At 45.9% G+C, this 26,863-nt stretch overlaps 1 protein-coding gene across 1 annotated transcript in view; it reads right to left on the minus strand.

Annotated features, from left to right (window-relative positions):
* The window catches only part of TRIO (trio Rho guanine nucleotide exchange factor), a 324,442-nt gene that overhangs the window by 24,628 nt on the left and 272,951 nt on the right, over window positions 1-26,863 (minus strand). Inside the window, exons 33-39 of the mRNA XM_039842534.1 lie at window positions 16,492-16,784; window positions 14,976-15,146; window positions 12,326-12,421; window positions 6,582-6,730; window positions 5,409-5,475; window positions 3,646-3,749; window positions 1,477-1,546 (exon numbers count right to left, since the gene is read on the minus strand). Coding sequence (XP_039698468.1) covers window positions 1,477-1,546; window positions 3,646-3,749; window positions 5,409-5,475; window positions 6,582-6,730; window positions 12,326-12,421; window positions 14,976-15,146; window positions 16,492-16,784 — 950 coding nt within the window. The remainder of the gene's footprint in view (window positions 1-1,476; window positions 1,547-3,645; window positions 3,750-5,408; window positions 5,476-6,581; window positions 6,731-12,325; window positions 12,422-14,975; window positions 15,147-16,491; window positions 16,785-26,863) is intronic.

Genomic DNA, 26,863 nt, shown 5'->3' on the forward strand with positions numbered 1-26,863 from the left:
TCCTCCAAGTGTGGTGTGCACACCCCTGGTGTCCCCGAGGTCCTTCAGGGGATCCATTAGTTCGACATTATTTTCAAAACCACACTAAGATGTCATGTGCCCCTTTCACTGTGCTGATGTGCAAAGCCCATGGTGGGTGAAACTGCTGGCATCTTCACAAATATTCGTCACCGCCACGCGTTCGCAGGAAAAAAAATGCCAGTTTCACCTCAAGATGTCCTTGGTGAAGTAATAAAAATGCACTTTATCAGAACTCAATCTCGGGGTATGCATCTTTTTAACATTCCTGTGACCAAGTGGACACACCCGTTCACGCTTCCGCTGAACACGGCTGGCTTGGTGGGAGCACCTGTGGGCGGGAGCTGCGAGCTGACTCCGCTGATTCCGTGGACCGCCACGTTTATCCGGAGTGACGGGCACAGATGGCAGTCACGTACTCCTGGGCACCTGGGAGGCGCTTCCTTAAACTTGAATGAGCCTGTTGTTTTGAAGCAGACAACTGGCAGTGTCTGTTAATAATGAAAACTTGAGCTTTCAAGCAAAGAGTCAGAATGCTGGAAAACATGCATCTGCCACCATGGACTTGACAACACGTATTTTTCTGAAGGGACGGGTGGTATCATTAACAAATCTCATTTCCTGATATTGTGTCATGAAATGCTCCAACACCTGGAGGATTTGTCTAAATCAGAGAACCGGTATCTTCCGACTGGCCAGTGCATGATGTCACAAGCTCGTGTATGGGTGCAAGGCAGTCCAGTGGCTTTCAGTGTGACAGCGAGGGAGAGGCTCACCAACGGGTCTTCAAGTTCCATGCTGCAACTAGCCTCTAAGAACTTTTCACGTGTTGAGTTTTGGTGTAGTATCTAAGATAACTATATCTGAAAAGGCTACATGTCTGTGGGAGGATGGATTTTTCTCTTTCATATATTTTAACTAAAAAAATTGCAATAGATTGAATATATAAGCAGATATAAAAATCCTTCCGTACTCTATTAAGCCAGACCTTAAAGAGATTCGCAAAAATATAACTACGGTCACTAATTTTTTGAAAATATGGTAATTCTTCCTTAAGAAAACCCCTTTCATGTTAGCACAGTTATTTTTGATCACACATATACTTAGCTACTACGTTAAACCCCCTGCATGCAGAGGTGCATCGCCATCCCCACCAAGCCCGTTTGCCTACAGACATCCGCAGACATGTTCCTGCTTCTGCTTTGGCTCTGACCCCCTTCTGACCGCTCTGTTGTAAGCTGCATGGCCGGGGGTGGGGGGGCAGGTGACCAGAAGAGCAGGTCATTCATATCAAGAAGACCAAGATGGCATTTCAATTCCAACCAGCTGACACTGCATAGTGAGGTTTCATTCTTGACATAAGCACTTTGGTAAACTGCAAGTTTGCCCTTAGTCTGACAGACCAATTACCAAACATGACGATAGCGGACAGAATATAAATAACACTACTGTACTTACATGTTTCACAAAAAGGGATCCTAGTTTTTCCGGATCTTCAAGGCACTTCTCCAACTCTCCTAAAAAAAAGCTAAAACGAGGAGAAATATTAAACCATTTCCAACATGGCCTTCTAATTTTAGACTGAAGTTTCTATTTTCAGAGTTGTCTGTTTTGACACGAGCTGTTGGGAAGTATAAAGTATATACTTAACAAGTGAAAGGTACACAGCCAACACTGTTAGGACAGAAAGCAAAAGGAGACACAGTTAAAAAAGACGAGGCAGAATGACAGCATCCCTTAGCTGGCAACCTTCCCTTCCTTTGGACAAAAATTAACATTTTTGTTTCGTTGTTTGTTTGTTTGTTTGTTTTTTTAATAATACGAGCAATGATATCCTGGCCGAATACTGAGAGAAAAATGTTTCAAAGCAATTTTTATTTTCAAACAGTCCTTGTACCTATGAGTTTCATATCCTTTCTACGGTAATTTTTAAGAGGCTCAAATTGGATGATAGCATGTAAAATACTGAATATGTTACCCAAAATAGTTTTATAAAGTTTTCTCAAATATTATAGAAATCAATTGCTAGGTTACAAATATTAACTGCCACTAAAATCAAAATTAGGTATGATCACAGAAATAAAATAGTTGTGGACAACTGTTGATCTTCTGGGCTGTGATTGTCTTTAAGATGCATACCTACCTTATTATCACTAACATATGTTGGTATTTATGCTCAGTGTTTTATTAACCTGAAAACGTGGCTACCAGTTAATGCTGTGTTGAACTGTCTAGCACTTGGGTAATTATTTCCCCTAGTTCTGCACACGCCATGACAGATACAATCTCTGGGTGCAATTTCTCTGTCTGGTCGTCCAAGACAACCATGTGGTTTTCCTCTTCCCTGCCACAGCTTAAAAACCAGCCTTGGGAGTAGAAGTCTAGATAATAGCACCAAATATTCCTTTTTAAATTGGTTTCGCTGTAGACTTTCAATAAGTCTACAGTCTATAGAGCTATCGGAGTGCTGTCTCTGAAGCTGACCAATCATTGATCTGAATCTAACTGCATTAGGTATTACAGGAGATATAAAAATTAAGACCCTGTACCTGGGTTTGAGGGCTTTACATTCTATTAGGTAAAAATGAGATAAATATTGAAATAATAAAACACTACTTGGCACGCCATGGCAATCCCTCCTTACATCTGTATAGTATGTTATAATTCCGAATGCACATTAACAGGTGTCATCTGCAAGGACGAGAGCGCGTTTATGATTCGAGTGATCGAGTCTAACGGAGCAGTGAGCATCTGACGGGCTTGGAAGGTGACAACAGCAGGCTGCAGGGCGAGGCGGCTGCGGGGCACGTGAAGACGGGAAAGCAGGGGGCCTGTCCACCTAACGGGGAACTGGGCAACAGAGGGTGGCCGGAATGTTCCACAACATCAGCAGCTGGCATAAGGCGACGCCAAGATGACGAAGGATTTTAAAATTAAGGGCAAGGTGACCTGAAGGGACAGATGTGTGGCGACCAGCTCTGGCGGGCTGAGGCAGCTGCGGGAGCAGCGGCCCCCACATGGATCTCCCGATTAGGACAGGCGTGACACCTGTTCTGGGGGTCACATCTGATTTTCACGGGCGATCGTGTCTACTTTTTCCATTAAAGCTGAACTGGAAAAATGAGCATCTTCGACACCCTCTAAAGGTAGTAATGTGTTTACTCACGAGGTGGCTGCAGTTCACTAGGAATGTTTACTGAGCCTTACTCTGTGCTGAGGATGTGCTAAGGGCTTTCACACGTATTAACTCAGTCACTCTTCACCAAAATCCCATGCAGTGGGTCACACTACGACCCACGCTGTGTAGCTGAAGAATGTCAGCACAGAGAGGGGAAGCAAATGAATCACGGTCAGGCCGAGGCCGTGAACCCGGGCAGCCAGGCTCGGCGCCAGTGCTTCCAGTCAGCCCTACACGGGTCCCCTGGATTGACTGGCATGAGGGAGCCAGGACTCTTCCCTGGGCCATGAAATGCTACTGCAAAACAGCTCGGCCCACTGGTATTTCTTTTGCACCCACTACCGCCGTGAAGCTACACAGGGGATCCAACGGGAGGGACCAGTGAGCATCCTTCGCCGTCCGCCCGACGCGCTGCGCACACTGCCAAGCCCGAGGCGGGCGTTACGTACTCTCTGTGCCAGTCGTAAATCTGGTGGATGTTGCCGAACACGATCTTGTCCTTCCCTTTCATGTCATCGGGGACGCCATCCTCCTTCATCAGTGCCATGTAGCCCTGCGGTTATTTAGAAAATAAGTTTATTTACTGAACACGTCTGGGTCAAGTAATAGTTTATTATTTAATAGCCATTAAGGACAAAACAGACACATACTCTTCCACGACCCATTTTAATAAACAAACAGAAACCCTCTAGGAAAAGTATCTAAGTGGCCCTTGGACAACTCAGGGGCTTGGGGGCGCCGACCCCCGTGCATTCAAAAATCCATGGAGAACATTTGACTCCCCTAAAACTTAACTACTAATGGTCTACTGTTGACCAGAAGCCTTATGGACAACATAGTGGATTAGCACATATTACGTATGTTGTATGTATTATATACTGTATTCTTAAAGTAAAATAAGCTAGAGAGAAGAAAATGTTATTAAGAAAATCATAAACAAAATACATTTACAGTATTTACTGAGGAAAAAAATCCACATATAAGCGGACTCATGCAGCTCAAATCCATAGTTCAGGGTCAAGGCATACACTTAAATGAAGTGTGTGCTGTTACATTTATTGCCATAAACTTCTCTCCCTGACCTGTTTGGCATTCATAGATCAAAATTCTTCTGAAGAAGTTTGAGGAACTGAAGAAGTCTAAACAAATGTAAATGGTTTCATAAAACAAATCATCAGTTTATAAATATTAGATATTTGGCCAGAAACATTTATTTGAGAAATTCTGAGAAATCTGTTCTCAGCATTTATTGTATATAAATAGATTTTCATTTCTTTTTGGATTATTTACATAATTTGCCAAATAAGGATTAAACAATATTCTTTTCATAAACTGATTTTTAAATAATAGTTGATTAAATATGTTGCTAAAATGTAGTTAAAACTTCTATTTAACTCAAATGGAATTCGGCCTATATAAAAACCTCTTAAGAATTCGAATTACTTATATTTTACTGTCAATCAAACATGTTACATCTCTTCAGACACAATTAATTAACAGTTGTTACTTTTCATTGAATGCAGACCCCAAACATACTGTCCCGTACATATTTGCAAAGCTGAAAAAACACGATAAAATTTTATACTATAAAAAACAGCTTCCTGATGAGTCGAGTTTGTGAATCTGATTATGCCCTGAACTTAATGGCAGGGAAAAGCCTGCAGATGGAGATGGTCCTTGATCCAGTATGAAAGGCAGTGGTTTTGCCGCGATGGTACGGGGCATAGCGCCATGTCGGGCAATGAAGATGGTGAGACATGTGTCCTGTGAAAACTAAACAAAGGACCTGGTGTGGCCACAGATCCTTCTCTGAACCCGGGCGGATTCAGAATGGACCTGAATCAGCAGCTGGACACACACACCGGCTTTGTTAACCCATGATGTTCTTGCTTCTGTGATGATACCCACTCTTGTGAAATATTCAAAGGCAGAGTTCTCATATAATAAATAACGATGGTTGGATATGATAATTTTGAAACTTAATTATTAAAAATAATATGCTAGATACGCTATGCAAAAAAAAGGGGCCTTTAAAAGTGAATACAGATTGTTAAAATAACTGGCTGAACTTTATTTTTCAGAAATACCTTTTCTCTGTCAAATACTTTTAATAAAGTTTTTGAGGAGGTGTCAGCGTTAAACTGCCTAATGCAATACCCCTTTGACAACTCTGGGGGCTGACACCGGCTGTTAAATCTCTGGAAACATGTACCTCAACCACATAGCCGAGGTCCCGCACGTAGTCACGCTCTGTCTCCACTAATTCTTGCAAAACGTAGCTAGAAAGAGAAAGAGAAAGAGAAAAAGTGTTTACAACCCAGAGTCTTCATTTTCTAAATGAGTTCTTTTGCATTTTTGCTTTTGTTAGGTCACACTCTCCCTGGGACTGTATAACAACATATTGAACTTGCATAATTGTCTCCAATTCTGAGTGTCCTGAATAACTCAAGGTTCATGTGGGTGACCCATGGGACTTGCAGAGGTTGCAAGACACTTCGCATTCGGGGCAAATTCCCACCACCAGACTCTGATCACATACATGGACAACCGAGAGAAGCTTAGACGTAACTTTGTTATAAAGGCATGACATTAAAAGAAGCAGGCTTTTGTTATTGTTCTCTTTTTAATGATTAAGTCATTATAAGCTTCATTGGGCATACGAAAAAATTTAAAGCTTTCGGTCTGATCACATGATTTGAGAAGTGTTTCTTTATATAGGTTCAATAACTGCTTAACGCCACTCAGATAATAGAGGGCAATTACTTCATCAGTGTAGCACATCTCAGTTGGCCTGAAACCATTCATTCATTCATTCATTCAATCATTCGTTCATTCGACCGATTAGGCACCTCCTACGTGCCAAACATCGGTCATTCCAGCACTCAGTAAAACCCGGTTTCTGCCTTCAGGCAGCTTGTGAGTTCTCCTCTTCACCAAAGGCAAGTTCAAATCCCTTATAATATTTTTCAGGACTCTTTTTTCCCCACCATAAGCAGCTTTACTGGAACAGAGAAGAATCACTATCGCTCAAGTAGGTTCTGAAAATATCCAGGTTTTCGGGACTGTATCTAATTTTATGTTGCCTTTTTGCCGTCACAACTATGTACACAATAGAAAGCACAGGACTTTCTCACCAGAAGTGACAGAAGACATTCTGTCTCCTATCGTTCTCATTTCTCAATCATGTATGATGTACAAGTGGCACAGTAATGACTGCAGCCACGGCCTGCTGCACGCTCATGAGCCTGGATGCTCTGCAGACACACGCACAGTTACTCAGAGACCTGGGGTCGCCTTGCTGGGCTGATTCAGACATGAACCCCAGTCATGTGACAAAGGCAGGAGGAAAGCCGCTAAACAATGACTATGAAGGCGTCTGTCTTACTGCCGTCTCTTCAGAGAGCTGGATTTTCTTTCTTCCATCTCGTCGATGGGTGAGGAGGAGGAGAGAAGGGAGTTGTCTGAAGGATTGAAGGAGGGGCTGCTACTGTCTCCCTGGTCGACCAGGAGTGAGCTGGGACGATCCTCCAGTGCCTGAAAGACATGAGGTCACTGATCATGGTTCTGTCTGCAGTTATCAGAGGCGGAAATCAGGGTAAGGAAGTCCCATACTCTGGAGATGCAGAAGGCCTGACTATAAATTATAAAATCTATGTTTGTGGAATCACACAGTAGTTAACAACAAAACTCCCCAACATTCATTAAAAATTGAGTAAGAGGAGCTGGATAAAAGAGGAAAGTTAGAATGAAAAAAAAAAAAAAGTAAATTTATATACATTGACACAGTCTGTTCCAGGTCACAAATAATTAGAAAAATATACAACTTGTTTACATCAGAGAACCACACTGTGCCGTTTCAAACCCAACAATTTCCTGCTGAAAATATAATTTTCAGTTATATTTCTGCCGAATGAAAGCATGACCGTTTCAGAAATGTGTGGAACTGCCTCATCAGGCCGCTTACTCCGGACACACTGCCCGTGTGCCTTGTCAGTGGGCAACATGGCAGTGTCACCAATCTATATTTTAAACAGACTTGGTTTGTTTCTTGATCATCCATGAAGTCTTAACTGGTACTTTGATGCAGACAGATCACCTAGCTAAAAGTAATCCCCATCGCTGTGACTCACACTCACACTTCCTTTCCTTATCTTCTGGAAGAAGCAGCTGTCATGCTGGCCTCAATTACTTATCGAAAACTCTCTCTACACACCACATTTCAGTTTCTGCAGGTGACTGTTTTCACTGTCCTACTCTCGGCAGAATTCGAGCAAAGCTTTGTAGGTGATCAATATTCTGTGAATTAAATACTGATGACTTCTCTCCCTGGATTAGCGTGACAGATTTGCACTCAATTACTTTCTAATGGGTAGACATTAATTTTCTTAGCCCGAATTCACGAAGCTCCTAGGCGTACAGGTTACAGTTCTTTTAAAAATGTCAAAGCAGCTCAGCTGGACACACAGAGATGATCAAGAAGTGTTTAGCAACTGAAATGGGAAAATGTGATTATCAAACAAACAAAAAAAGCCCAATACAAGCTGTGAGGACAGTTAATATTTGCTATCAAATTAAAACCTCTAACACGTGTCCTGTTTTTTCTCTGGAGGACGGACTGACTGATGCTGACTTCGTCACTAGGCGCAGCGCTGAGGACACCGTCTCTATGTGCCGCCTTGTCCACCACACCCATCGAGCTGTGGAAGGACACTGCCTGCTGCTCTTCCTTATGAAAAAGTTACTGAACAGGGCATAATGTGAAAACAACACTCTTATTTTTAAACAAATAGCTATTGACCTTTACTGCAGGCAAGCGTCCTGCTGGAAGTAGCAGACCCCGCTCCACGCTCCTGATCTCGGGGTCTCTGGCAGGAGACGAGTCTGAAGTGCAAGTCTGCACCGTCTCCTGTCTGGATGCGCCAGGAAACAGCCGAAGCTTGTTAGACTTAACTCCGTTCACGTGAACAGTGAGAAAGAAAGAGAAAAAGGCTCCGGATGTCCCCTCACACAGGAGGGCAGTGAGGACAGAAAGTCCTGGATCTGAATGATGTCCACGAGGCCTGTGGTCCATAGCGGGAGGAATGGCTGTCTGGACTGGAGACGGTGGCGTCGCCAGACTTTCTCGGCTGCCTGTCCTCAGTGTGGCTGGTCCAGACCTGGTTGCACAGCCAGAGTAGGTGCAGACATCCTGACAGGGTGCAGCCGCATTTATGCCGTCCACTCCCTCAACGTGCCCACTGGCCTGACACACACGACGTGCAAGTGAGAAGCTGCCTCGGAACTGGGAATCGCTGGGGCTTTATAGACTTGATGAATTATTTGAAAATCCTCTTGATTTGGTGATTTTTTTTTGCAAGTAGGTTCATATTAACTTTATTTCTTAGATGAAGACAGGTTTGCATAGATATCTTTCTTCTAAAGTCAGTAGTAGTAAATTCTATCTTCTAAAAAAACTGTACATTCATCCAGGTTTAAAATTTACTTCTGAAGAATTGAACAAAGTAATGTTTCATGGCTGTTTCAACTTCCTCAGTTTATCTCGCCCTTATAATTCCTTATTTTGTGAATTTGAGCTTTCTGTTTTTTTCAGACATTTCCCTGATATCTGTATTTTTTGAAAGAATGAAATTTTGGTTTGCTTTATTATTCTACTATTTTTCTGTTTTCCAATTCATTAATTTCTGCTTTTATCTCTATGAATTCATTCCTTTTGCTTTTCCTTGGTTTATTTTGTTGTTCTTCTGACATCTCGAATTAGATGTTTCACTAAGTTTCATTTTTTTTTTTATCTCCCTTTCAATCAATGAAAAGACGAAAACCCCAAAGTCAAATTCAAACAGTCACTATGGCTGTCCATCACTATTGCCCTACTGCTGACGCTCAGGAAAGGCGTACGACCTTTCAAACACTGCCTGGATAAGGAATGTGGAGGTGGGACATAGAGCAAACCCCAGGGAACAGTTTCCAGGGTGGTTTTGATTTTTTAGGCTGAATTCTTAGGTTTTAGGGTTAGGAGGTTCAGCTCCTTGAACACATACCGCATAACGACGAAGCTCCTTCTTCCCTTCCCTCTCCTCCCCAGCTGAATCAATTAATACAAAGCTTCTGATGGATAAGCGATTCAGTGTTCAAACCCTATTATGAAGCACTCTAGTCTGAAATCACCCACAAGAAAATGATCGCGGGTGACTAAGGATGCACAGTACATAGTAAGACAGACGTGCAGGAGTAACTCAGAATCACATGGACCAGGACGGGGTGAAGGATATTCAAAGGATTCACTAGAGGTTTTATCAGCAAGAAGAAGTTCCTGGTTGACGTTAGAGGTTTAGTGACAGGAAATCAATACAGAGTTGTTTCCCTTGGACCAGAAAAAAATGGCATCTGGATTGCATTCCATGGAGAATGAAGAAGGGGCGAGTCCATCATAAAAAGCATAAATACGGCTCTCCAACGGGGAAGGGAAGGCATTAATTGGTGAACACCTCCATGATGGAACCTTGCTCGGAGCTTAACAAACTGTGCTGTTCATGATCCCTAGTTCACAGAGGAAGGACGCAGGCTCAGAGGGGCTGTAGCAGCAAGCAGGAGAGTCTGAACCCAAGCCTTTCTGACCCCCAAACTTATCCCCTTCCCCCACGCCGACAGCTTTATGCCTGTTAAGAAGACACATATGTGAGTAGAAATAATTTAGTTTAGACAAAGTTTAATTCCTCAGAGCTGAGAAGGGGGAGCGGACCAGTAGGAGCTGAAAGAGACAAGCCTAGGACCCCTCCGCATTTGCAAGTCCATCCGAACGAATTACGAACGAATCTCTGGCCACTGGACGTGGGACGCAACGTGAATATGGGCAGAATAACAAGTAGCAGGTTGATCAAGTGCTGTCTCATAGCATGTTTTGGGAAAACTATTTCAATTTATAGACAAGATTGATTTTAAAGGCCATAAAATTGATGTCTATGAATGGCTGTTTTTAAAATAATTAAAAATGCTTGAAACTCACTGGATATAATTTAAGCATCCTTTGTTTTAGGCCATTAATCAACTTGTCTCTCGAACAGACAGCCAGGATGTGGTTTAAGTCAATTCATATTGACACGATCCCAAATTCTTAAACAGTGGAGTCAAGTTCTCGAGTAGTCTGCCAACTCCTAGTAGCTTGCCTGCCTAGCATCCTAACTTTCTATCTTCCTATCTAACTTTGAAGCCAACTGCATCCCTTTCAGAACACGGCAGGACTGCCCGAGGAGTTGGTGGTGGTGGGGCTGATTTCAGATGTGGCAGGGCAATACATGTCAGTCTGAATCTTTCTTGATGTAATTCTCATTTGTCCTAGTCAACCAGTTTCATCAGACGCTGCTTAGGAGAGAAGAAATGGGAATGGCATATACGGTACCTGGTTAATACCTAAACTCTTAACTTTAAAAAAAATATCTTTTAATCTAGCAATTCCAGCATTAGAAATTTAGCCTACAAATATAATCACACATGTAATGAACATGGATGCTTATAATAGTGAAAAACTGAAAACAGCTTAATATATATATTATGGAATTTATTTAAGTAATTGAATCATGTCTCTGTCCCTTACTAGCTGGTCAAATTTTTAAACATTCTGTGTGACTCAGTTTCTACATCTATAAAATGGGACAACAACAGTGCACGCCTCCCTCATCAGGGTTATCATGGGGAATATATAAATTAATATGTGCTCGGCACTAGAATAGCACCTAGCTTAGAGTAAGTCCTTGGTGGTATTATCACTGCATTCACATAATGGAATATTATACAGCTGTTAATAGGACTGAGCTAAATCTGTATGGACTCACGTGAGAAGATCCTCGAACATATATTACGTCTTAGAATCTTAACAGAATGAATCCATTTTGGAAAAAAAAAAAGCATGCACGTGCGCACACACACATCTCCATATATGTTTGCACCAAGAAAAATGTAACTGTTCACAGCAGTTACCTCTACAGAATGGACTGGTGGGAGAGGCTGAGGGCTTTTATTTTGGGAGAGGTGACTTCTAAAAGCGGTTAAATAACTTTATAGGCATAGTAAAATATACTTGTCTAAAAAGTTGTTACCATGAATGGTTTTTCCATTTCATAGTTACGAAAACTGAAGAAACCTAGAAATTAATTGATATGAATCAGTTGGAAGAAATGCACACCTGTCTAACTTCAAAGACTCAACAGGAGATCTGGGGCCATATCTTATAAATGAAGCCCTGTCGACCAAATGGCAATACAGAGGTCACTAAGAAATAAAACCCTCACATAACAGTGCAAACCCTTCTCTCCTACATATTATGCATGCAAATAAAAGACCTCAGAGACAGCAAAAGAAAAGTGTCAACCTCTCTGTGAGTAACTGCTGACCCTGGCTACATCTTCAGACGAGGCTGGAATTGACCAAATTTGTTACGAAGGTGCCAGCACTGCAGACAACGCAGGTGTAGAGAAGGATCGACCTTGGCTCCTGCGAGCCACCTCTAAGCCCACGGAATGTCCTACCCGATAAGAATGTCTCTGTTTACCTGGGGATCTTGGGCTACGGCAGACAGGCTATGTGGACAATGTGACCTTAGGTGAGGGCTTTCAGCCACCTGCTATCCTGCTCTCTGGAGGGGCAGGGAACTCGTGAACCACACGAGTGATCAATTTTGTGTATGTGACTGAGCCCAAAGAAAAAGTCTGAATACCAAGGCTCAGGCGAGTGTTCCTGGTTGACAACACTCCATACGTCTTGTCACAACACACACACTGTTGCTAGAACTGAGCGCTGCCCACATGACTCCACTAAGAGGGGACAACTGACAGCCTGAACCTGGACCCTGCTCCGCACACCTCTTTCTGGGCTGATTTGAATGTGTCCTTTCATGGTAAGAAACTGCAAACGTGGCTTTTGTGAGTACTGTGAGTCCTTTAAGCGAATTACTGAACTGGAGCGTGGTACTGGGGATCCCCAACTTGCAGTTGGTCGGAAGTGAGACCTCCCGAACTGTGTAAGAAGCCACAGGCACATTCTGCGGCCGACGCACGGACACGAGGGCACGGACACGTGTGCAAGCAGCACCTCAGAGCAGCTTCCGGACCTCAGGCTTGCCCTGGGGAGCCTTACCATCTTGCTTTTCACGAGTTCCTCGATTGCACTGACAAGCTCGGCTGCACTCGGCGTTTCGGAGCTGGTGGGGCGGACTAATAACCGAGAGGAGGCCTATGGGAGAAGTGAAGAGAAAGAAAGGGGGGGAGGGGAAGGCCTCGTGTTAGTCACTGGACAGACAGCAAATTCTCCTGCAAGCTCAAGCTCTTTTTAAAAGTAATTCCAGACAAAAAGACCACAAGTTTGTCTTTGTTCGCATTTATTTAAAGTCATCCTTTTAAATTTACAATATTCTGACATGAAATATTAAATAAAACCTGTCTGGGATACATGTGGAGAGCAGACAAAGTCTGTTTTTAATCCATAGTCCTGTAACATCGTTAACGTTTTTCAACGTGGAGACTGAGCATGGGAAAATTCTAACTAACTTTTGCAACTGCCAGGTAGGCTATTGGAGGAGAAAAAAAATACAGAATCTGATCAACGGAAGAATGAAAGACTTAAGGGCTAATGAGTGAATTCTTAAGTAATCAGGAAACAAAAGGAGATACTAAAAATGGCTTTACTGTGCTTATGGGGCTAAAAGAGAGAAACAAGAAAGAAAAGGAGCCAGGGCACTGACCAGACAGGGAGGAGGGGGGACGAGCTCACCATTTTCTGTGCCATCCACTTCCCCAATGATTAGTGCAGAGTACAGAAGATCTGTGGCCTCACAAGCTATCAGATGCCATTTACGGCTAGAACCAGGGTGTACAGGGGTAACAATTAAGGGATCTGGGGGAGGGGCTGCTGAGTTCAAGTTCAGTAATTAGCAAACACGGCGTGTTTGCGGATTACTTGTGCCGTTCACTGACTGGAAACTAGAAGGGGGCGTAATATGAACCTCGCTTCATATTAAGGACAGCAGAGATGCATGCGACACACAGCGAGCTGTCCTAACGATGCACGTCTCACAGCGACAGGTACGGGTTTGTACATTTACCACGAGGCTTTTACACGTGTGGATTCAGATAGACACTTTGCAAAACAAATGCTGGCTTGCTCTAATGAAATCCGGAATATGAGGTGAAGAAAACGAGGAAAAAATTCAAATGGAAAGGTAAGGAAACTGAGCCAAAACAGACACAGAACACAAATCAACATAATGCTGCAGTGAAAGTTTACAAAAAGAGAAAACAGAACAAAACAAAATATTAGTCACGAGATAATATATTCTGTGGGAACATCACTACAGATTTTTGTAAATGAAGAACTGCTGTTGATAATATCCAATGAGGTAACACAAGAACCGATAAGTGATTTTAGCAAACGGAAGTTTAAATGGAGGAAAATACTCTTAGTTGGTAAATAACTAGACCCAGCACCTCGCTTTTGGCTAACCACCCATATTTAAGAAATTTCCATTTTTTTTGTCTTTAAGAAAGGTGTAATTTATAACACTAAAAATGGCTTAGGAATTGTCGGAGGAACGACACAGGACCGTTCCCTGGCTGAGTCTGCTCGGTGCAGTGGCGGGGAAGGTCCTCTCTAACGTCAGGTCTCCGTCACCCCCAGAGCGTGGAGTCTGCACCTCAGACGGCCCCCTCCAACTCCAGACTCAAACCCAAGCTACGACCTTCAGCCAGTATCTGCAGCTCCCTTACTGTGCAGAGTGCCGTAAAGCGGGGAGATGGAGTCCTACAGAGAAGAGGCTGGTTAAGACTAAGGCGTGATCTGCCTCGGCCTCACAGCCCCACAGCCATCACTCACTGGGCCCTGGCTGACTCCAGGTCATAAAACATAGGGCACATAGGGCAGGTGATCGTGATAGCACTGAGAAGGGGGGGTCAGGGAAGGAGAGAGGGGAAGAATGGGGAAAACTGATGAAGACATCTGTTTTATTCCAAAAACTTAGTTATTGCCAAAAAAATAATATACACATATATCACGAGTAATGACTCTGTAGCACAGTTTTCAACACCTGACGGTTCGGAGCGCGTGGGCCAGAATGCAGAGGGTGCTCCAAGTCAGGCATTAGGTTTCCTTTTTGATATTTTAGGGTTCTACGATTGGGACGTACAAAATCATCTTAGATTATGTAAGAACTCGAAACTGAAAAAAAAAAAAAAAAACCATAAAGGATGGACTTGGCTTGAAGTCTCCCCATAGGGGAGACTCGTGGCTGGGCGCTGACTCCCGCACTGGGCCACCTGTCCCCACGCTCCAGTTCCATCCTGAGTTTTGGCGTGTTGGACAAACGAACTGGTCAGCAACACAGTCTCATGTGAGAACACCACCCAGGTGCAAACACGCCTCCGAGGAGAACAAGATGTTCCTCTGTGCGATCCCTCCGAACGCCCTCTGAGGGACCCCAGCCAGGGCAGTAAGAGAAATCAACGTCACCTTAAAAGCACTGACTGCTGAAGCGCCATTAAAAAGGGACTGAATATTTTTATGCAAGTGCCCGCATGTGAGAAACTGCACATGTCGGCCTATTGCTTAGTCTAAGTGGACTTTGTTATCCACACTTTTGGGGTGAAAACCGGCGGAATCTGCCTGGAAAAGCAGCACATTTTCCTGGTGCACTTTCACCGCCCTGGAGTCACCTATCTATCTCCTGCAGTGAGGCTGTTGGACAGCGGCCGCTCCAAGGCCCCCTCCCCCAGCCCGGGCGGCGAGACCCCCTTACCTTGTCGTCCTGGGAGTCTGGCTGCAGCAGGCTGTGCTGCTGGATGGCCATGGGTGGGGGGAGGGGCACGGCGTCAGCCCCCTCCTCCCCCTCCTCCTCTCCACAGCTCTGCATGCCCGAGGAGGAGGACTTAGAGAGCGTGCCGCTGCTCAGGCCCTCGTTCCGGCCTCTCTGAAATCAAACCGACATTCACTCATTACACTCCAGGCCCCGAGCGTCGGCGTCAGTTCACAGAAATGAGCACTCAGGAGCTAACTGGACAAACACGGCCAGGGCAGATGGGACAGCAGATCGCAGGGGTGCGCGCTCTCCAGCCCTCACGGTGAGCAGCAACTCGCTCTCTCATGCGGCCTCACTACCTTGCTTGCCACCTCGGACGAGAGAAGGGCCACCGAGTGTGTCTGCTGAAGGAACTGCCGGTGTTATCGGTTATGGCTCTGAACATACTTCATCTTTAAGGAGGAAAAACGAAAGATTCCAATATTTGAACCATAATCCTCCTGGTGATTCAGTTCCTCTGGTCTATTTACACCTCATTTTTGGTCCTTTGCTACAATCAACTTCACGTAGACAATAATGGCATAAAGGAAAATGCAATCCGAGATGCATTTTAAGAATCTGGGTTATCACATTAATTTCCCTCTATTCTTACTTTTAGAAAAAAGTGTCAGTTTTATTTCTACTAAGAGGACACAGATTTAGAAAGCAAATGACCCGATCACCCTCACACTCCAGTGAAAATGCGTGGCAAAACGTGCCCAGAAAAAAAGCCGTAGAAAACCCGCATCTGCGAAATAAATTAAATGATACACCTTTTGTCCTTTCTCTCTGTTTGCCTTTTTCTGTTTCTTGAGACTGTGAGGGGTCTGGACAGGGTCCAAGGTAAGTTAAAAGCTGTGGGACCCTCACTGCCACCACCTGTCAGCTCAGCCTGCTGTCAGCACCCTCAACCACCAACAAAAAAAGAAAAATTAAGAAAATTCCTGACTGACCTACATCCATTTACCTTTGACGACACAGGAATAATGCGGTTTATTACTGTATTAACAAAGTAAATTAACTGGGTATTTTCTACTCAGGACAAGGTGTGCGTGTGGCTGTGGGGGATGGTGGCAGAAATGGCAGGAAATGGAGCCACTCCTCTAGGCCTCTCCCGTCCTAGATCCGTGCTTTCCCTGACACGTGCAGCCACCGGGGCTCAGTACAAACGTCACCAGCAGCGCTGGCTGGCACCCCCTGGCTTTGCCCATGGGAGAAGTGACGAGGAGAGGGGCTGAGATGGCTCGGCGCCCACCTCCTTCTGGAGCAGGCCCTGGGAGAAAGCTCGCCGTCCCCGAGTTCTTTCTCAGAAGCCACAGGCGGGCCCTGACCCTGTACACAGAAGCAGCTCTCCCCAGAGCCGGTCCCCACGGGGCCAGCGGCCCGCCCCTCCCGGGACCACCCGGAAAAGCACCCAGAGAGGAGCCCAGAGGGCAGCGACTGTCCCTCGGGCCAGAAGAGGCCGCGCTGCGCTGACCTCCTCCACGGTCTCGTCCTGCGGGGTGGCCGCGCTGTCGTCCGAGTCCTTCTGCGAGCCGGCGTCAGCGCTCTTGCGGACCTCCCTGCTCTTCTTGTGCTTGTGCGCCAGCTTCTTCACGTGCCCGTCCGCCTTGCCGCTGCTCAGCCGCCGCACAGGGCTCGTCAGCCACTTACGCAGGGTGTTGCCCGGCCGCTTGGGGCCCGGGGAGCTCTGCGCGCCCATCACGTGGGGCTGGAGCGAGGCCACCGAGGCCGGCGGGCTGGCGTCGTTACTGGACACGGACAGCGAGTCTGAAGGGGCAAGAGAGACGGCAAGAGTGACCGACGGCCGCGCACCCTCCCGGCGTCCGGGCCGGGCCATGCTGCCGGCCAGCCCGGTGCCCCCTACCCACGTGGGCTCGGGTGGACGGCCGCAGGCTGGTCCCGTCCCCGGAGAAGGCCCGGCCCTGCTGCCCTCCCCCACACCCCCACGCACCAGTCCTGAAGTCCAGCGTCATTAGCGCACAGATTTCAAACGTCATTATCGTTTAAAACATCAGACGTCGGAAGACAGAATGTTTCAACTATTTCCACCTATTGTCTTAATTTTAAAAAACTAAGAAAGAAAGGTTTAAACAACTTGAAGAAAATTAATTCTGTTGGATAAATGTGTTAGTCTGACTCACTCCCAGTGAATCAAAGTGTAACTCAAAAAACGTGTGTACATGCGTGTGCATTTATCAGTATAGTGTGTGTATAAATCGGTATAGATTTGAGCTGGTGTGTGTGTGTGTATGTAAATCAGTATAGTTTTGACCTGGCGTGTGTGTGTGTGTGTGCGTAAATCAGCAGATTTGACCTGGCGTGTGTGTAACCAGCAGATCGACCTGGTTGCGCGTGTGTGTGTGCGTGTGTGTAAATCAGTATATAGACTTGACCACCGCTGGTGCGTGTGTGTGTGTGTGCGGTGTGCGTGTGTGCGTGTGTGTGTGAGAATCAGTAATAGATTTGACCCGGTGTGTGTGTGTGTGTAAATCAGCATAGATCAGACCCGGGGTGTGTGTGTGTAAATCAGTACAGACCTGACCTGGTTGTGTGTGTGTGCGTGCGTGCGTGTGTGGTGTGTGCATGCAACCAGCATAGATTCTGACCCGGTGCGTGCGTGTGTGTGTGCGTGCGTGCAACCCAGTACAGACCTGATCCGGTGTGTGTGTGTGTGTGTGTGTGTGTGTGTGTGTGTGTAAATCAGTATAGACTTGACCTGGTTAGCCTTTGTGACAAACAGCACCCACTAAAAGTTCAGTGTTGTCAGGGGCGAACCAGGGCTGTGGAAAAGGGCAGTGCAGGCAGGTTTATTGGGGGATCCAGCCACAGCCCCTGGCTCACAGCCAGATTCTGGAATGACGTGCACACATGGCACCTCCGCTCTCAGCCTCAGCAAAGTGACTCCCATGTTGGAGTAAATACCAGCAACAATTAACACCACCCAAAACCTGCACATTTTAAAAAGAAGTGTGAGGAGGAGAAGCCTTCTTCAAAAGACCAAAACACTCTGCAGAAAACATATCCAAGTGAATGTTCTCACTGGATCTTAAATAGAGTTGATCTGGAGTTGATAATTTTTTCGGAAAAAAGGAGATATGAAGAAACTTAGGTGACAGATGACACTCAACAGGGCCATGGAGTCAGGGGGCATCACTTCACAAGCTGAAAGCCAGTGGCTGTGGACTGGGACCTTTGCCACCATGAAATGGAATGAACGCTTGACTTGAGGAAATGGCATGAAGATCAATCCCTATGCTTGTTATTTTCTGAAATCTTTTAAAGTCTTAATAATGGATTAAAATGAACCTTTGAAAAGATTCTTTCAGGCAGGCACCTGTATTAGCTGTATTTACTTCCGTGGCACTAGAGAGCACTATACGATGCAGCTGAAAAGCGAGGGAGTTAATTCCTCTCAATCCTGTGATTATACGTATGAGAGTCAACATCATTTTCCCACTCGAGCTCCAGACGCCTGGACCAGACGCTGGATCCCCATCTAATTGCAGTCTCATCCCTTCCCTGGCCTGCGCCTCGCGTGGGGCAGGGCGTAATCCTCCATAAACACATGAGACGTTTCAAGTAGGAGCTCTCGTTCCTAAAAGTCTAGATTTTCTCAGAGGCTGACTTTGGTTCAAATGTAATTACTAGAGCATTCTGTTTAAGAGTGATAACCTTTCCCCTCAGTCCATATGGGTGTGTATGTATGTATATATATTTATGCATGATTTTTACTTTATTTTTAAATGACAGTTAGTAAAACGTTTCCACACCTGTCTCGTTTTCCTCAGGCACCACCTGGACGTGCTGGGGGGGAATGAACGACACCGTTACTCTGACGACATCCGTGCAGCGAGTGCTCCCAGGGACGTCCTAGCGACTTCCCCAGTGCTGGCACAGGGCAAACGGAGCACACAGGGTTCCCCACCTCGGGGACTCTTGGGGTAGTGATGACAAGGGCGAAAGGAAGAGGGGGGCTGGGATAATCCACTTGCCAGGTGACATTTATTCCACTCAAGTTTTTTAAAGTACCGACAACGCGCGAGACGCAGTGACACATTTCACAGTCACTTAACGAGCGGTGACGCAGAGCCAAGCCCTGTGTTTGCCACTGGACAGAGGGGGAGTAAAACCCACTTCCTTCACTCGTGGGGCTCGCTGTAGTGTTTTCTGGAATCACCCGACTATCGCACAGGCAAGCATGGACATGTGCTATCAGCGAGAACCACCGCTGTCAGAGGCTGAGAGGAAAGGGAATCAGGTGACGTGACCGCAGACGGCTTCATGAAGGAGGTGGCACAGAAGCCAGCCTTTGAAAGAGCTGGGCCTGAAGCCCACGTTCTAGAGAATGTGAGCTCCGTGAGGCAGGGGCCTCATGGGTCTTGGTGCCTGATGACTCCTAGGGCCCCATATACAGTAGGTGCTCATTAAGTACCACACAGAAACACTGGAAACCTCCAGCCTGAAGAAACAGCAAGCTGATTCACAGGCCGTATTTTAGGGACGGTCATTTCTTCAATGGATGATGCATCCAGCCGAATAACGCACAATACAAAGAACTGTGCAGGTGGTGAGCAGGAGGCCGGGAGGGACCCTGGACCAGCTAAGACGGATGAGGTGTCACCGAAGGAACTGGGCTGTGCCTTGTATGAACTAGGGGAGGCCAGAGAAGATGTGGCCCCCATGTTTCAATAAAACTCCGTCAACCACAGGTCTCGACACTCACAAGCAGAATACACAAACGTCAGAACGAATGGGGAACACCGCCTAAGCCGACAAACTAACTCTACCTGTATTCTTCTGCCTAAAAGTAGGAATTTGAGGGAATTTGGCATGGATGTAATGCAGCACACAATCCTAAGGGAAAAGAGGACACCCACAAGAAACTCTGAGATCGGCTCCTTGCCCACCCACACCTGAAGGTTTCAGAACGGTGGCAGAGCTCTTGCATGCCCTTGAGCGGTGTGGGCGGGGACGCGAGACAGTGACCCTGAGGCTGCAGACCTCTCCAGCAGCCGGTAGACCCAGCAGGCAGGAGAAGGCACTGCAGCTCAGCGGTCACGCTCTGGGGACCCACGGGCTTCAGGAGGGTGACACTCGGGGTGCTTTAGCCTTCCTCGGGAGAGGAGCTGGTGGCTCCACAAACTGGTTCAGGAAGGAAAAGAAATCAAAGACGTTGTCCCCTCTCTCCTCTCTGTGGGCTGCTTGGGATTTGGCTTTTCCCGTTCTGGGAAGGAGGTTCAAACGAGGTGTCCTCCTTCGCACACGGCACGTCCGGCACCACAATCGTGGCTGCGATGGCCTGTCTTAGACCCAGAGCGGGCAGAGCTGCTCCACGCCAGCGCTCAGGATGGCCATGGACAAACTGGGGGGACAGCACGTCTCCTCCTAAGCTGCTACTGATCAAGTCGCGTAAGTGACATTATGTCATTTTGTTGGAATATTTATGACATAGAAACATGCTAGCAGTCATTATAAACTAAGAAGGGAATTTTGTCAAATTTTAAATTATATCTTGAAAACAATTTCATTTCAGAAGCCTGAAAATGTAGAGGAGAAATTTCTTCATTTGTCTCTAAGATCAGCAGATTACTTTGTGTATTGCAGATCTGATACTTTAGTCACAATTCTGGTGATTAATGAAAAATGAATAAACAAAAGCAAGATAGGTAAATGACTACCTTTCTTTCCACTTCATTTTTAATGTTCAATTCCTTATGCTTCTGACACTCTCTGAAAAAAAAATTGTATTTTTTCTTTTCAGTACACAAACTCCTTTTGCCTAAATTAATGGATTGTAATAGTCCATGTATATGTTCTTCACTGGACTGTGACTTGATGCATAAACCAGGAATTTAAAAACCTTAAAAACTATTTACCTATAATACAATCATTAATAGAAAGAAATAAAGTGCCAGCTGTTATTTTTAGTTATCTGAAGAGCAGACTTTGCCCGCTAGACCAACTATTCTGGTGCAAATTTTAAATTAAACAGGTCCTAACAGAATCAAGGTCTCTGACGTTGCTGGGCACAAGGCAAACCTTTTGTGTGTAAACCGCACAGTGAACAGAGAACTCTGCAAAGTTTCCTTGAGAAGAGCTTCAATTACTTTCCCATAAGAGCTGCTGGTGGTGGAGGGACACGGTCTGGGCCCCCCGCCCAGGCACACGTGCTGCTCTGGCAGCCCCCCGTTCTTCTGAGGCCTCACCTTTCTGCTCAGGATTGGGCTGTGGATGGCTCAGGCCAATCACAGGAGTCGTCCTTGGGCAAAGAGCCTATGGCCAGAGCTCTGTATAACCATTTCATGAGAGTTCCTTCCCAACGGGGTAACTGTCAAGATAGGAGGCTGACCGTGACCTTGACTCCAGGCTTCACAGTGATGGGCGTTGGGTCTAGTTTATTTACAATCACATGCCCTGGTGCCAGTGGGCTGTCTGGCACAACTCTGGAGCCTCGTAAGTATGTGCTGAATAAATGATGAAGGGGTGGGTGAGTCGATGCCTAAATTAATGGATTGTAATAGTCCATGTATATGCTCTTCACTGGACTGTGACTTGATGCTATTTTCCAGCCTAAGCTACTGCCTGGTGACTTAAGTCCACACGTGAGTGGTACCGTCCTGAGCTGGGGTATACAGCACCCCATCAGTTTTGAGATGCGCTACAGGTGACAAGTTTGTGGATTACTTACTTATGAATGTTAATTCAGAATGGGTCAAGGTTATTCTTATAACGACCTGCACTATGAGATGCTCCATTGCAAGGCAGAGCCAGGCTGAGCCCTCGGTGGGTGTGCAGGAACACCACCCACCACGTGCGGTGTGGGCACCCAGGCAGGAACATCATAGGACCGAACTGACCCGAGAAATTCTCGTTTGTCACTCAAAGAAGTTGTATTGGTTCCTGTTTCTCGTCTCTGGTTACTGCCCCTTACCTTCCCCTCGACTCCCACCTTCTTGAGAGAAAAAGAGACGCCGCACCCCGCCCCGCACCCCTCACGTCCACGGGAACGGACGCCTGTGGTCCCCTCAAGCCTCGCCTGGGAATGTGCTTCCTCGATGCTTTTCAGCTTAGGGAAACTCCACTGATTCGAGGTCCAGATGCAAGATCCATTCAGGGTGTCGGAAGGGGCTGAGGACATGTCAGAGGGTTTGCGTGTGCGCCTGTCCCCCCCACCTCAACAGCTGTGACCCTAGGCCACCATTTTGGCTTCTGAATTCCCTCCTGTCAGATGGCTGTAACAGGATCACATGGAGTAAAGAAAATGAAGGAGCTTTTACAAACTGCAAAGTGCCATTTACGAATGTAGGACGGCTGAGGCAACCTTCTCCAGGACTTTGTCATACAGAACTTACTGCTTCACATTTCCTGAGCACCCAGAAAACGGGGGTTTGCTTTCATCATTTTTGTTATCACAGGCTTATCACGGTGTCTTGGACATACTCAAAGTCATATTTAAATGTATACAAAATGAATGAAGCAGCCTAATGAACTATTTCATTCTGTTTCTCGTTTTTAAAATAACTTGTCCCTTATTAAGCGGAAAAATAAGCTTCAGCATAGAGACATTATCGGCACATTGCAGCCATTTAAAGAGACGCTTGAGTGTATATGAGAAAGCCATCTGTCATCTGCCTGAAGCCCTGAGAGAGAAAAGTCAGTTGATCTCTCCTTATTTCGAGCGGGAAAACCACCCTGAGGAGATGGCTTCCTGGTTGAAGTCAGAGTTCACACCAAGTCCATGCTAGATTCTTCTTTAAATCATGAGAAAAGCTAAAGGAAGGAGGAGAAAACAGAGTCCTGACCCTCAGCCCCACGCAGGGAAGCATTTCACCACGTGAACACACAAACTGCTGGGAGAAAAGACTCGCCTTCGAGTCTCAGTCTGTAAGTTTGCGACATCTGTGATTAATAAAGCACTTAAAAAAAAAAAAGAAAGAAAGAAAGGAAAAGGGTCCGTACCCTGCTAGCTGCACACTGGGAAGGAGCACATTTCATTTTAAGCTTCCCCTCATTTTCGGAACGTAAAGCGTCTGAGAGATGTTTACAAGCGTTCCAGAGCACAGACGGGGCTGCTGAGCACGGCTGCACGTGGAAGCGCAGACTCCGGCCCCTGGGGACAGTCCCCCAGACCCGTGCGCTCCCTGCAGCACGCTGTGGTGCTTCTTCCATGTCACCGTGTCCATGGCAGAGGCTCCAGTGGGCAGAGGTCTGCTATTTTGTTCACGCCGTGCCGCTAGAGCTTGAAGCCTGCCTCTACCTTAAAGTGGGCACTGTATATAGATCAGTGGTCACTTGAAAGCAGTGGGGCCAGAGTTCGACCCCGCGCTGTGGGTCAGGAACTGGGCGTGGGTATCCCACAAGGCCTTCGGTTTCCTGATTGTGAAATGACAGATTCCTCACCAGGCTGCTGGGGTAAAGGAACAAAAAAGGTCTTTGTAAACGGACAGCCTAACACAAACGTGAGGCAATACTCACATTTTTGCATAGAAAGAGAAGTTGCAAAAGGCAGAAAGAGGGACCAAGTGGAGCTGGGGGAAGTGTGAGGACCCATCTGAAGACAGGCACCCCTGGGCCACGAGCTGGAGGATACAGTGGTTGGGACAGTGAAGGCCTGGTCTCCGGGTGGCTGGTGTCACAGTGCTTCTTCACTAGTCACTACACGTCTGCTGTGACAGGCAGCCCTCACTCGACGTCGTGTCAGGCAAACGCGCACACACAGGACCAGTGCTGATAGCCGTGTCACCACACGTGTGTGTACACATCCAGCACTGGGAGCCTTTCCAAGAAACAGCTGTCTCGCATTCCAAATTCTCCTCCACAGTCTCCCAGAACGGTTTTAGCTAGTTTTAAAGAAAGATATTCCCATCTTTCTGTCCATTGTAGGTGTTTGAAGACACCTGTTAAATGAATAACGCGGTGATACCTTGAGACGTGTCTATCCAGGCCAAGCCCAACTCAGAGCTCGGCACACGCCCAAAGCAAAGCGCGAATTTACAATTCTAGTCGTCAGGACTTAGAGAAATGTTGCTGTAGCAGTAACTGTGCTAGAGGAAGGTAATTCAAGCGTGCTCTGGAGCAGACGCTTCTCAAGTCTGGAGACAATTCCATCAGACTACGTCAGAACAGACTGGCGGGACTGACAGAGGTGCGCTGGCCTTTGTCTCGTCGAGAATTCGATGCTGCAAATCACGCTTTTAGTTAGGAAATTCGTCTACCAAGCCAGGGAGGTTGTAATGTACATGTGGTAATCAGAGCTATAAACTACGTGTGAAAAAGCAAAGAGCGAGTAAGTTGTTAGCTTACCACCGCTGACTGGGTTGGTTCAAATGTTCTAGAGCACGATTTTCTGAGTAAATCATCGTCATCTCTCTGTTTCTCAAACTGGATTTTAAGGCCCTGCGTTCTGGAATTTTTTGGTGACCTTTCTTTGGAATAAAAAGAAAACAGATCATAATGCACCGGAAATTTTCTCGAAGATCACATAAAAAAAGTGAGCTAACCTATAAATTATTATTCCAGATGCATTCCCAGAGATCACGTCTCTTCATTTCACCTAGTGACTACTTGGCCTTCACAGGGTAGGTGTAGTGATCTGGGAGGACGATGAGTAAATTCAAGCCGGGGTATTACCCGGAGATTTTTATGTAAAGAAGAGGAAACTAACCTGCCCAGGGATATGGTTATATTTTTGGTGGTTCAGAATATAGGAGTAAGTATTTTTAGAATTTTTTTCCAAGTTTAAATCTATATTTTATTTGTGAATAAGTATCTGAAAACTTCTTGATTGACTTATATTGCAAATTCATGTTAACATGGGAAAGAGAATCTAAAAGTCAGAAGCTGTAGAGGCCCTGGGCACTAACTAGCTCGAAGGATGGTAATGACTGAAAATGTGGCAACAGAATATTAGATGCAGATGTTACCTATTTCACAATTTGGTGCACAGCAGATCCTTAATGCAAAAATGCAAACCCTGTATTTGCTTTCAAATATGAAGCGAACACAGAAAACATGAAGGAGAAAGATAAATTCCCCATTTTTTTTTTTTTTTTTAATAATCCCTAGATTCAACCAGAGGTCTAGCAGAGCATGGCCCGCGGCTCACATCGTAATGAAGAACACATGGTCTTTGCTGCCTGAGAAAATGCACATAAATGACCAATACATTCACTGTTCCCTGTGTGGCCCCCTTCCATGAATTCACGGGTGAGCCCTTCACTAGCAGCCCACATCCGGGACCCCCGAATGGACGAACACAATGTAATCACCGGCATTAATTAAACGAGACTCAACTAGGAACAATTGGACTCAATTAGAAACAACTGCTCTACATTTTTGTGAAGGGTGACGGCAAGAGTGTGGGCACACAGCAGTTTCCCTGTTTTGTGCTCTTAGGGCGTTGTGTTGGGAAGAGAATGGCCTTTTCAACACCACCTACCATGAGGCGCATGAGGGTATGAGGCTTGTAACATTCACTTAAACTAACAGAACATGCCAACAGAAGCCGCACGTGCAAATTTGCTCTTTGGACGCTCAGAGAATCTCTAAATGCTGTTTATTCCTAGTGTGGTTTCTGAAAACACTTGAAACCTCATATAACCATTGGAAAAGGTGGCTATGTCAATGAATGCAAAACTTCAAGCATCATTTTTCCTCTCAAGCTTGTTCTTGTAAGGGGAACGCTAACCTATCAGAATTTCTACTCAGAAACCATCTCTTTTGAGAGGTCTGTCTCCATCTGAATTTCACTACTTACATTTCCAATAAAGAAATTAAATCCAAGTGAAAGCAGATGCCATGATCCTTTGCTTGGCTAAGCAGATGAATAGGATATTGGATATTGCCAAAGTGGAGATCTGAAAACACCTCAGAAATGAAATAATGAGGAAAGAGTCATTATTGATAGTGGATAACAGAAATAATGGGTTAGCTTTGATCAGTGTAAGGAATTTAATCCAAATCTACTGGACCGATTATCCGGTCCTGAAGAAAACAGGACCTGGCTCATCTGCCGGATCAGGTATGCTCTGGTACAGATGATTTGCAGCTGGTGACAGTTCATCACCTGGCTGCTGGCGTCCAGAAAAGATGAGCTTGGTAGCTGTCATGCCTCGTCACCGGGATGCTGGGGGAGGGCAGCTGCAGCAAGGGGCAAGCTGGCCCCTAGCAAAGGCAGAAAGCCAAGACGGCATTCTCCCGGCCCTGCTGTGGTGTGACGGCCTACGTGACACCCACCTCCAGGGGTGGGACAGGGAGAAGCGCGCACACCTGGGTCAGCTGCTCACCGGGCAGACAGCCGCACAGTTAAAACCACACTGTTATAAAACACGACCACGCTGTCAAAAAGTTCCCTTTAAACTCTGCTTTACGTTGGGGCTTACGTTTTAGCGGCCTCCTTCCCTGCTTGGGACAGACACCGGCTTTGTTCAAGAAGAGTTCCTAGCCCACATTCCTGTCCTCTTGAATGACAGGGCCGTTTTCTCTGCTTTATATAGGAGTTAGCCCTTGAAATAAACTTCTGGGAGATGAACAGCAGACTTTCTCTGCAACCAACAGCCTACACTGTCACAAAAGGAAATTCCCAAGGCATTGTCATCTTGCCAATGATGGAGGAGGAGATTTGGGCTCATTCCTGACTTTTACACAAGGACAAAAGCAGATGTTTCAAGATATCCTTGCTGGATGAAAGAAAGACGCCTTTTCAAACATTTACATAAAAATGAGACCGGAAACACACACACACAAATCCTGCAAGCTGCAGGCATTTACTTCCCGGAGCTTTCTGCCTTCTGCCGCCTCCCAACCTGCCCCTACCCTCCTACCGCAGGAGTCACCGCGTGAGCTTC

The sequence above is a fragment of the Pteropus medius genome, unplaced genomic scaffold (genome assembly GCF_902729225.1).
Source record: "Pteropus medius unplaced genomic scaffold, Ma_sr-lr_union100, whole genome shotgun sequence".
Taxonomy (NCBI): Eukaryota; Metazoa; Chordata; class Mammalia; order Chiroptera; family Pteropodidae; genus Pteropus; species Pteropus medius.